Source organism: Parastagonospora nodorum (assembly GCF_000146915.1).
Source record: "Parastagonospora nodorum SN15 chromosome Unknown scaffold_30, whole genome shotgun sequence".
In the NCBI taxonomy this organism is placed as follows: Eukaryota; Fungi; Ascomycota; class Dothideomycetes; order Pleosporales; family Phaeosphaeriaceae; genus Parastagonospora; species Parastagonospora nodorum.
The window spans coordinates 186,413-197,839 of record NW_001884578.1 but is presented as its reverse complement, the minus strand read 5'-3'; the positions used below and the strand labels follow the sequence as shown (position 1 = coordinate 197,839).

Sequence of the window (11,427 nt, the reverse complement as noted above, 5' to 3'; positions counted from 1 at the left end):
GTATAGCTGCCTTGACCATTCCGCTTGCTGTCGCTTTTGAGCTCCTTCAGTGGGCCTCGTCGTCAGACCCAGATGCATCGTCATACCCTTAAAGGACATCAGACGTCTCTCCGACCTCCTCACCCCTCTCCACAAGCTCCATACCCTTCCGCATAAGCGTACCCTTGACTGCCGTGCCCTTGGCCAACTTCCTCGCCTCGTTGACAATCTGCGACGCAAGTTCCCTCGTGGGCGCGAGTATAATCGCCCTCGGCCCCTCCTTGCCCTCCTCCTTGCCCTGCGCCAATAGCGAGTTGATAATTGGAATCAGGAACGCAATCGTCTTCCCACTGCCCGTCGGCGCAACCGTCAAAAGATCGACATCGCCATCATCCTTCCCCAACAGTAAAGGCAGCGCACCAAGCTGCACCTCCGTCGGCAGCCTATACCCCTGCTCGTGTATATTCTCCGCCAGGCGTTTCGAAATGGCATATCGCGTGCGCAACTGGGAAAACTCGGTGAGCGGTCGGGGATATATTTGCATCTTGACATCTTTTTCCTTCTTCTTTTCCTTCTCCTTCTTGCGCTTTTTGCTCTTCTTCTTCTTCTCTTCGGCTGGAGGCGGCGGAGCAAAGTCTTCCAACACAGCAACCTTGAGTTTATGCGAGCGCAGGATCTTCTTGCACTCTTCCACGTCGTAGGGTTCTTCCTCCACCTCTCCTTCGACCGCTGCTACGCTGTTCTCCTGCGCGGCGCGCTTTTCTTCCCGCGCCTTCTGCTTCTTCTCCTTCCGTCTGGCTGCCTTGTCGCTCTTCCCATTCTCGCCCGCGCCGGCGAAAAAATCGAGATCCGCAGGCAAGTCCGCAGCCGAATCTACGGCTTCCTGTCCCCTCTTTCGCTTCCGACTGGTGTTCGCAGTCTGCGGTTGTACGGGCTCGTGGTGGCCGAAAAGCTGCGGATTTGCGACGGCGCCGGAGGAAGGAAGTTTATGCGCAGGCGAGGTGTGCGGCGCTTTCGAGGAGCGCGAGAGGAGCTTGAAGACGTCCATGGCGTGTGAAGGAGCTGCAGTCACTGAGATGTGCACTTCACGCAAGGGTGGCAGTCATGTCAAGCAAGTGTAGCTGGTGTTGCGAAAAGTTGCAGTTCACTGATAATTTTAGCGGGCCGCGGCAACATCGGCCATGCCAACCGCCGATGCTCACATGGACCATCACAATCACATTACATTGAAAGCGCCCCAAATGCATTGCCAAGAGTTGCACATTGAAAATGAAATCTAAATCAAAGGTATGTGCAATAGTACAGTGTAAGGGCCACTCCCATACGTGTTGCCCCCGGCTCAACTCCCATGCAAATCGTACACCTCCATGCTTCCCCAGGCTCGGTATTTGCGCATCAGTTTCTCAAGTGGTACCATTAAGTCGGTTGTCGATATCCATAGCTTCGCTTGTTGTCTTTGCCACGCTTAGTGCTCGCCGCTGTGCTCCTTCGCCCGGTAGCCGACAAGCTTGAACCTGCCAATGATCTCGCCGACGGAGAAGAAGCCAATCACTTCGGCAGCGACGACGCCAATGGATGCCCATTGTGCGTTGGACATGCCGCGGACCTGGGCGAGCAGGTGCTGCGGTGACGTGTTGCTGGCCTCGCTTGCGACGCGGTTGAAGAGAGACGCTGGGTTGCGGAGAGCGTTCAGCGCAGGCTCCATGTATGTTTGCATTTGCTGGACGGAGCTGCGGGGTGTTAGCATTGGTCGGAGCGAGATTGAGCAATGTGTCCTGGCACATGTCGAGGGGCTTACGGTGGTGTCATGCCGCGCTGGTGGACAATGAGCTTGCCGAGTTCGAGACCGACTTTTGAGTAGTAGGTGAGCAGAGGGACCATGCCTGCGGGTTCTAGTCAGCGTCGTGTTTGAGTGATGCAAGGTTGCAGGTGCGTCGTGTTGGTCCCGAGTGAGGTGAGGGCGCGAATTCACGTGCGAGCTCAAGCTATGCTGGACAGCTGCACAGAGCTCTCCAGGCATGCCATTGAGCTCCCGCATCACGTCTCCCGCCTCTTTCGTCGCCCTCACAGCCCCTCGGATGCCAATCGCGCCCCGCTCGATGCCCAAAGACGCGGCTCCACTGACCTTGCACGGTTCCCGCCAGGCCGCTCGCCTTCTGTGTCGTCGCACTCGCCGTCTCGCTGGCTTTTGAGGCAGCGGAGCTCGCAGAGCTCTGCACCTTGGAGAGTCCCTCTGATGCCTTGGATGCGGCCTGGCCGGCCTTGTCCTTTACGGCGCCCGCGGCCTCGGATGTGGTCGAGGCATTGCGGAGGCCCGCGCGACGGACGGCAAAGGTCGATTGCCGCAACACGGCGCGTGATGCAGCGAGAGACATTGTGAGGTCGGTCGAAGGAGTGGAGATGGCTCGCGGTGATGGAGTCGGTGTCGTGATCGAGTTGTCGTGCCGTGGTTGAGCTCCGGCCTGTGTCGATTTTTCCGAGCGCACGGCCCCAGCCCGGATCATTCAGGAGAGGAGCACGAGGAGCCCTTTCCTCGCAAACACCACCACCACGTCACCATGTCACCACGAACCGTTGCTCCTAGCGCGAACCACGGACTCGACTCAAATATAGGCTACAAGGTTAGAAGAAAGCCTAGGTGCAGTTGACTGGAAGTGGCACTGCACTGCAATCTCACTTCATTCTCAATACCCTTCATGTGCATTTTCCTTCTCTACACTGTCTCAATCTAGCATTGCCATCAATTCACCAGCTGCCTCTAAAACTACGCGCCTTCTTCTTCTTCTCCTCTCCAAGTCGCGGCCCCTTGAGCAAAAAGTTCAGCTTCCGTATCTCCGTCCAGCGACTCAGCGCGCCAAGCTCTAGCACATTCATCCTGCGCATCTTGCCGCTCGGATGCCCAATAACCACAGCCTTCCAGTCCGCGCCTCTGCCCATCTTCTCAAGGTCCTTGAATTCGTCCCACGCTGCTGTATCTCGTCTGGTGCCAAAAGTGTGGTTGGGAATGACTTGAACCTCTTTGAAGCGCCAGAGGACCATTGTCAACAGGAGTGTAAAGCCCAGCAGGATGCCTGCAGTAGCACCCGTCGACTTTTGAGCTCCAAGGCGACGCGTCATGCTGCCGCCAACAAGATTCGCAACGCCAGCGAGGATGAAAGCAATTGTCTGAGACGCGAAGATGCCTGCGCTGACCCGAGGAAAGGACGTGTAGTTGGTGCGACGTCGTTGATCCTGGACGGCCATTGACTGAAGTCGATGTCGTGTGTTCACACCAGGCTGTAGGTCGCACGTGTCGAATGCTTCCATCATCAGACCATGACACTCTGCGACAGCGAGAATGCTTAGGAAGCCCAGAGCACCAGCAAACACACATGGAACAATCCACGGGCTCGGTCGCCCAGCAGAACTGATTGTGTAGGCAAGACCCATCAACGGAAGCGTGAGCGTAAAGATGGCGCGCCGAACAAGATGCGAGGACCAAGTCACTTGTTTCTGGAACGTCATGCTGTCTGTGCGAAACGCGATCTTGCGCTCACGCGAGAAGATCCTAGCTTTTGTCAACGGGATGGCGAGGAAACCCCCGATGGCGATAGACATGACGCCGGCGCCGACATAGCGTGGTTGCCATTTGTACTCCTTGGAGAGAAGAGCACCGAGAAGGATGATGACGAGCACGATCTGTGCATAGATCCATGCAAGATAGAATGACAAAATAAAGAAGCCAGGCTGGCACATCATCAAGACCATCAGTTTCATTCCAGCCCAGACCTCCTCGAACCAGTACTTGGGGCCTTCGGTCGAGATGTGGAGCTTGCATTCGCCGCGTGACACCCGGCGAGTGATGTAGTTCTCGTCTCGATCGTAGACCTCAGTCACTGATTTTCGATAGGCCGCGCGACGGGTTTCCGGAGCCATGATGTTGAGGATCAAGGCTGCTGCAAGGATGAAGATGACGATGTAGAAGCCCCAGTCAGGACTCAGGCTCCCAATGATGGCAGCGCCGATCTGGAAGCCAATAGCGAGCGACCCAATCCAGCACCATGACCAGATGCCGAGCCACATGCCCATGCCTCCGCCATGTCGGCGCACGTCGTTCGGAACGACGTACTCTTGATGAGGATTCTTGCTCTGCAGCGAGGCACCGAATAGATCGAGAAGGACTGTGATGTAATTTACATTCGCAAAGCCGAGTACCAGTCCTGTGATAGCGCGGGCACTGAGGAGGCCAGCTCGGAACCTCGCATCGTTCGGTGACCGCTTTTGGCTGACGACAAGGGCCTGGGGAAACTGTAGTGGCAGCGCCAAAGCCAGAGCAGCGAGCAGGTACGGCTTCCGTCCATGCAGCAAGGGCAAAGGCCACACGATGAACGTCGATATGGCGAGACCAAAGTACAGCCTGATGATAGTCAACATCAACGTCCATTTTTCGAATCGAGTACTTACACAGCATTGCCCACAATGCTGTGATGGCTCTCGTCCGCAAGAAAGTACTGGATCCGAGGTACTTCGCCTGCCTACACGGTGTCAGGACAGCAAGTCACGGTCGAGACTGTAGACTCACATATATGCCAACAACTATGCCAAGTAGGGCTGTGTTGATACAGGCGATAGTTGCTGTGATTCGCTTCTTGCCCGTCGTCCAATTGCGTGCAATGGGCTGTCGGCGATGATGTCGATGTAGGCTAAATGTGTGATGGCGAGCTTGTTCTCTCACGGACAATTCGTTACCATATGGATGGACTGGCGCGTCCTCTTCGTCGAAAGAAGTGTCATAATGGCTGAAGCTGGAAGACCTGTGATGCCTGCGCCCAGATCGGGACCTAGATCGAGTCCCAGAGCTACGTCGATGTCGGTGCCTGTGTCGATGGATGTGAATAGAATCGTCATTCGCACGACGGCGTGGACGACCACGAGACTGATCTCGAGCGATGGGTCGAAGCACAAAGTCCACATGGTCACGGGAGGCTGTTTGAACTGGCTGTGGCGGAAGAAGCAAGTCACTTTGAGTACTGAACTTTGAACGACCTCTAGGTCCCTTGTCGCTCGAGGAGGTTGATATAGAGTTGGGGTCCGAATACTTGTCGTGTCGTGGGTAAGCCCAGTCAAAAGACGCAGAGTCCCTCTGTGCACCATTATGCATATGAGGGATTTCAAGGCGTATGATTCCCGACTCTGTCGACGAGTCTGAAGTGCTGAGTGGAGACGTGGTAGCGATGAGATGCTTCGTGGGATCTTCCGCAGCGTCTTGGATTGCTGCTCTTGCGTCTTCGATTATCTCATATATGTCCTCGACATGACGCCGATCATCTGCATCATCTGCAATATCGATGGCCTCTTGCACCATCTCTTCCAGGCCCTCGATTGCATTGCTCAGTCTTCTGTCGCCTATGCGCTCAAAAGCGGTACGAGTCGGTGCTGGCTGTGAAGGAGAGAATTGTACACGAGCGACAATCTTGGGTGAGGTACTGGTCACAATGTCCCGATTTGATCGAAGATTCTGATGTATCTGACCATTCGAGATGATCTGGTACAGGCGCAAGACTTCCAGCTTGTGGGCGGACGTAGCCAAAACCGTCCTCCTCTGGTTCATCTTGGTGGTGAGGTACGATGGACAACCTCTTCTGCGGCGCATGTGATATCGATGGGCGATGTGATGCTGGAGTTCTTAAAGGAGACGGATACTTTTGTGCGGGGGATGCTCGACGAAGTTGCGATTGTCGATGTCTTGTTGCCGGTGATGGACTGCTATCAGCTTTAGAAGAGTCGCGAAGCCCATACGGAACAGCGAGCGGTGCCTTTCTCGTGGGCAGTGTGGGCGCGGTATTAATTTTAGGTACTCTTGTAGCCGAAGTCTTCTGGCTCAAGGGCGTGTCGGTGTCGCTCTCCAGAGGGGCTCGTGGTATTGCCCGCGCACCCTTACCGTCGAGCCATGGAAGCTTTCTGCCTGCCGCGCGTGGCGTAAACTTCTTGACCGGTGTTTTCGGGGTTGCTTTGGTCTTCGCATGCACGTCCGCTCCGGCTGGAGAGGCGTCGGCACCCACTGCCATTGCGACCGTCTTGACTGGCCGGCCCACTCAGCAAGCGTGGTTCGAATTGACGAAATTTGCTCGACGGTCAACCTTTGCGCCGGTTCCGAGGAATGACTTTAGGGATGCAAAGTCGAGGCTGAGGCGAGTGCTTGAATACTTAGGTTGCTCGATGTATCATGTGAGAAGTTGAGATGAGTTGTGAGGTGAAAGCACGACCAGCTTCAGGAAGTGCGACGTAGAGAGTAACAGGACGAGGAGAAGCTGGTCGTAGGAATCTGGGAGATGTAAGGAATAGGCGATGAGGAAAGTATGCAGTTGGTGTCGTGAGATTGGCGATCGTAGATCTGACGAAGGTGGAATGGGCGCGTGTTTACTGCCTTCAGTGCTGCTCCTTCCCTGAACAGTACGACCACGTTCTGCAGCAAATCTGGCATCTACGAACTCAGAATTTTGCAGCTTTATCTCATAGCTTCAATCACCTGAAGCACTGTTTCAGTCATACCAAGAACCTTCTCGTCTTGGAGCCTTTGTGCGATAGGTCTAGGTAGTATGAGATCAGTGACATTGACACGCGACTGGGAACTGAGTGTGTTAACAAATAAAGACTCGAATCTTGTTATCCATTATCTCTGGTTCTGTGTTACTCGTGAACCAATCTATCTAGTCTCAATACCTCGAGATGATGAACTCTATTTACTCCGATTGCAAGCCCAGACCCATCGAAAACCCATGTCGTCCGCTCATTAACCATTCATACATAATACTATTCCCGCACACCATCTCTACGGCTCGCCCCGACGATTAGGGCTATCCGGCCCACTTTCCTCGTTGTTATTCTTCTCCTTGACCTCGACATCCTTGTCATCATCGTCCTGGCCTGGGTTGGCGACCTCGTACTCGAGGATCTTGATGAACTTGTAGAAAATGACAGCGAGGATGGCGCCGATTGCTGGCCCGGCCCAGTAGATCCAGTGCTCCTTGTCGAAGATGCCGGTGACGACGCAGGGCCCGAAACTGCGCGCGGGGTTGAGCGAGCCGCCGGTGTAGTAGACGCCGACGAGCTCGGAGATGAAAAGCGCTAGTCCAATGCCCACAGGGGCGATGAAGGTGGCTGTTGTGAGTCAGTGAATGTCTTCCAAAGAGCTTGATGGACAGAAACATACCTTTGTGCTTCTCCTTTGCCAACATGAAGATTGTGAACACCAACTCTGCTGTCAAGACCGCCTCAATAAACACTCCCTGTGCCAAACTCGTCCCCGAACTCAGCGTCGTCCGCACGTTAAAAGGTGTTGGAAACAGGACGCTGACCAGGTAACTCGAGAAAATACTCCCAGATACCTGCGCAGCCATGAGTAAACTCGCTCGTGTCGGCGACAAGGCGCTACACAGCAGAAACGCAAACGTGACAGCCGGATTGAACAGCCCGCCGCTAATACGGAAGAACACCCACACATTAACCATGAGACTGAAGCTGAAGACGAGAGCAATGTAGAGCAAGACGTTGGGTGAGAACCCTGTGGCTTCACCAGTCGTTGTGTTATCCTCTGATTGTCCGGCACCGATGTTGGCGACTTGCGTGCCCGAGAACGCGAAGAACAGAAACATAGTGGTGCCCACAAATTCGCCGACGAACGCGACGAAATGGTTCTTTGCATTCGAGCCCATCCAGATCATCCAGGGCAGACGCATCACGTCCTCGGTGGAAGGAGGTGCTCGCGGTGGCTCGCGGCCATCGCCGTGACCGGCCCCTGGGCGGATTGGAGGGCGGCGAGGCGCATATTCTTCGTCGTCACTGCCGTAGTGTATGTGAGTCCGTGGCTTGTCGTTGTTGTAGTGCACATCCGACCGGTTAGTGTTGCGACGATTGGGTACCTGTGAGTAGCGGCTCATTGAACGATCGTTCTCGTGAGCTGATGGAGGAGGCCGGTACTGGCGAGTTGTGCGACGGCGGTAGGGTTGGGGCCGCTGCTCGTATTCGTCCTCTGAGAAGTGTTCTTCCACATAGGCAGTGCGAGGAACCATGGACTGGCTCTGGGGTTGAGTCTTGCGTGTGTAGCGGTTCGCAACGGGCGAACCGTACTCGTCGATTTCCGGCTGGCCACCTAATCGGTTACGACTGGGACGGTTTGCGAGACCAATTGCGTTTGGATCTGTACCGATGACGGGAGAGATGGGATCCAGGTCTCGATCGATATGTGCTTGGGCTGGCAGACGTAGAAGTTCTTGTCTTGAATCACTGGACCCACGCCCATAGACACGTGGTGAGACGGGGGACTCCATTACTGTACCGTCCTTGAGCTGCTGGCCATAATACTGTGGAAGAGCAGTCAATTCGTTTGTGGCCATGGCAACTTGTTCGAAGTAGGCCGATTGAGGTGGATGGGTACTGCTGTTCGTGTAGAAAAGATAGAGACTTGGGGATGGTAGAGGTGCCGATGCAGTGGAACACTAAATTAATTCCGATATGTTTGGTTTTGGAAGTCTTGATGCGACCCAAGGGGGAAGTCGAAGTGCTGTAACTGGTTTCGCTTGAGGGTGGAACGACGTTATATCTACTAGTTGAGCAACCGTTGAGACCCTGGAAACCCTCTCATCTGTCACGTCTCGGCGCAACTTCGTCTCCGAGACGTCCGCTCCGCATCGTGACTTGCTTCATCGGACAGTGATTCGTTGATCGAGGTAGTGGGTGGATACCACCATAGATCGCGGCTGAAGCAAAGATGGCGATGACGTCGAACGAATCTCTTTACGAGATCATACCGATGAAACGCACGGTGTCGTGGCATGGAAGCGGCTGTAAACCGAGCATGCATTACCTGGTTGATTGACTTGTCAGAGGAAAGAAGTAGTAAAGTGGATAATAATAGGAAGATCGACGAGGGGGTCGATCGTTCGTGCCTTGGTCGTTACACGCTTACGAACAAGGTGCTCGCTTGTAAGTGCGGAGATGCCGGGGTGATTTCGGTTCCAGAAATGCTAGTGTTGGTGTTGCATTGGTTTCGACGTTGCCACGCAGAAGGTATATCCCTGCGCCAGGTCGCCGGTACACCCCGGCGCTTGTTTGAAGAGAAAAGCAAAACGACTACGCACGCGAAGGAATAACGTGGTCCGATAATGACGACGTTATAAGACAAGCAGGCCGTGTCAATGTTTGCGTCTCGAAGTATGCACGCCTAGATGCAGCGTGCTGAAAGTCTGAACAACGCACTCAATTGCTTCGAAACAGAAAATATGCAAGATGACGAATTAGAACTGAAACGACCAGGCAATATATCCGAGCAATTGAACAAAGGGGACGGGATCTGCATAGCATTAGCGGTTGAGTAGCAGCTTCTTGATACACCGCATCGGAGGCGCAGTGTCGAGCTCCGATGTTGCCACTAGCAACTGAGCGAGGATGCGTTGTCTTGAATGCTTTGATACGGACGAAAAAGCAGTACTTTCGTTCGTTGTTCCCAGATTTGAGTCGTGTCCTGTCATCTCATCTCGTACATGCTCGATAGAATCTAGGCCTTCTCCTGACCTTGCTCGGTATCACGAATATCCTGCTCTTTTGTTGTGAAATGTGCTGTAGTCCCTACTAATTCCCTCCTTTTCTCACTTCGAACATGCATCCATACAAGCGCGCCCGTCCAGAAGGCCATCGCAATACTAACTGCAATCATGGCCTTCATGCCATTGGTAAACATCGGGGCGTCCGAGGCCGGGTACAGCAAGATACTCCAGAAAGCATTGATGGCATTGCTCCCCATGTTCATACTCGCTATGACCACGGCCCGAAGGCTATCCTCTTCGTAGCGAAGGACGTCGTTGGCCCAGGCAAAAAATGTCGCTTGGCAGGCATACACACTGCCCGCCCAGTAATACATCGCGAAATGTATTGTTGTGTTCTGCGGGTAAGCCAAGATCAAAGCACTTGTGATGACGCCAGTGATGCCGATCCAGTAACCCACTGTGGCTGTCAGCTATCGGGCCTCCTCTTCGGGATGGGAGCCTTACCAAGATACCGCTTGCCTCCCATGAAATCCGTTAGGGTGGCCCAAAACAAGGTTGAAATAATGCCGACTGCCGGAACGCCCGTGGGATAATTGTTTACCTGCGATATGGTGTACTTGTTTGTCGGGTGACTCTTCATATAGAGCTGCAGCAGCGCGTTGGTGCTGAAAGACTCTGTCTCTCCAGCAAGAATCCACAGGATCACAAACATGTACCAGTACCATGTCCCAAAGCAATGCTTCAAGAATGCCCATGAGATAGGAGTCCGTTCCGAGACTTCTGGTACACGAGAAATTGCCAATGCTTTCTCTTCTGCGGAGAGATACGGGGCACGGGTGTTCCGGGGTGTATCTACAGACCAGGAACAAGGGGTCAGTCATGTTCCAGACGGAGCCTGCAAATCAGCCTTACCTGGAAATAGGAGAAACCCATAGACGGCGACAGGGAGTGTGATGATGCCATCGATGATAAACCTGCACAAGACCTCCAAGTCAGCTTGCGCAGCACGAGGAATTCATTCCTGCCACCTACAGCCACCTCCAACCAGAAAGCCCTTGAAGACCGTCCATGCTAGAGTGAATGCCAGTCTGGATGAAACCGCCAATCATCGTTCCGGCCAAACCTGAGGCAGTGAAAATGCCGGAGCGCTTGCCGAGTTCTTTCTCTGTGTACCAAGATCCGAGGATGTAATGAGTGCCCACAAACGTCGACGACTCAAAGAGCGCCTGAAAGAAGCGAATGGCCATGATGTCTCCTGGTTTCTGTGCAGCCGCCGTAACCATGGTCAAGAGAGCCCATGCCACCTACACAGATTAGCCTCATCAATGTCAGGTATTGATTCACCCACCATGCAAGTAGGAAAAAAAATCCTTGGCTTGACATAGTACAGAGCAATGTTGCAGGGAACCTGGCCAATTGTGTATCCGACGGTAAACACAGTATTAATCTGGTTGAGCTGACTGCCCCGGAAGCTCAGTTCTTCTCGCATACCAGAAACATAAGCATTGTTTAAATTGGTTCTGTCAAGGTCTGGCCTCGTTATGTATGGTCAGACTACTTTCATCCAACGCTTATATTTCATCGCGACGTACAGTTCAAAAAGTACATCAGACAGCAAAAGGTCAGAATGAAGAAGTCAAGCTTCTGCACCAGCTTTCGTTCTCCCGGCGCATGCTGGTCGCCACGGAGGTATTGCGCAACGCGGCCCATCGTGATGCGATGTTACAGCAAGACTGCGATCGCGATTCAGGTTGTTTAAAGAAGATGGTTGGGATATTACTGAGTAAGATCCCCAGCCTATCTTCTTCGATGTTGGCGATAATGGGTTTATCAGGCTTTGCCGAGCGCCGATCATTCCTTCTTGGGCGGAAAGCGGCCTCGACGTTCTTCGGGTGACAGTATCCCGCCAAAGATAGGGTCGATG

The 11,427-nt window shown here is 53.8% G+C and overlaps 6 protein-coding genes across 6 annotated transcripts; all 6 read right to left on the bottom strand.

Annotated features, from left to right (window-relative positions):
- Positions 1–88: 88 nt before the first annotated feature.
- On the bottom strand, positions 89–1,027 carry SNOG_14181 (hypothetical protein; the record flags this gene model as incomplete). The annotated part of the gene is made up of 1 exon (XM_001804327.1): positions 89–1,027. The coding sequence occupies one exon, from the start codon at positions 1,025–1,027 to the stop codon at positions 89–91; it is 939 nt and encodes a 312-aa protein (XP_001804379.1).
- A 237-nt stretch (positions 1,028–1,264) lies between these two features.
- Positions 1,265–1,860, bottom strand: SNOG_14180 (hypothetical protein; the record flags this gene model as incomplete). Its single annotated transcript, XM_001804326.1, has 2 exons — positions 1,265–1,709; positions 1,778–1,860. The coding sequence occupies 2 exons, from the start codon at positions 1,858–1,860 to the stop codon at positions 1,445–1,447; spliced, it is 348 nt and encodes a 115-aa protein (XP_001804378.1). The 3' UTR covers positions 1,265–1,444.
- A 104-nt stretch (positions 1,861–1,964) lies between these two features.
- On the bottom strand, positions 1,965–2,354 carry SNOG_20156 (hypothetical protein; the record flags this gene model as incomplete). Its single annotated transcript, XM_001804325.1, has 1 exon — positions 1,965–2,354. The coding sequence occupies one exon, from the start codon at positions 2,352–2,354 to the stop codon at positions 1,965–1,967; it is 390 nt and encodes a 129-aa protein (XP_001804377.1).
- Positions 2,355–2,724: 370 nt separating this feature from the next.
- Positions 2,725–6,026, bottom strand: SNOG_14179 (hypothetical protein; the record flags this gene model as incomplete). Its single annotated transcript, XM_001804324.1, has 6 exons — positions 2,725–4,375; positions 4,423–4,493; positions 4,541–4,636; positions 4,708–4,957; positions 5,058–5,595; positions 5,894–6,026. The coding sequence occupies 6 exons, from the start codon at positions 6,024–6,026 to the stop codon at positions 2,725–2,727; spliced, it is 2,739 nt and encodes a 912-aa protein (XP_001804376.1).
- Positions 6,027–6,790: 764 nt separating this feature from the next.
- Positions 6,791–8,354, bottom strand: SNOG_14178 (hypothetical protein; the record flags this gene model as incomplete). The annotated part of the gene is made up of 3 exons (XM_001804323.1): positions 6,791–7,119; positions 7,172–7,247; positions 7,461–8,354. The coding sequence occupies 3 exons, from the start codon at positions 8,352–8,354 to the stop codon at positions 6,791–6,793; spliced, it is 1,299 nt and encodes a 432-aa protein (XP_001804375.1).
- Positions 8,355–9,514: 1,160 nt separating this feature from the next.
- SNOG_14177 (hypothetical protein) lies at positions 9,515–10,786 on the bottom strand (the record flags this gene model as incomplete). Its single annotated transcript, XM_001804322.1, has 4 exons — positions 9,515–9,960; positions 10,008–10,355; positions 10,416–10,477; positions 10,536–10,786. The coding sequence occupies 4 exons, from the start codon at positions 10,784–10,786 to the stop codon at positions 9,515–9,517; spliced, it is 1,107 nt and encodes a 368-aa protein (XP_001804374.1).
- Between the last annotated feature and the right edge of the window lie 641 nt (positions 10,787–11,427).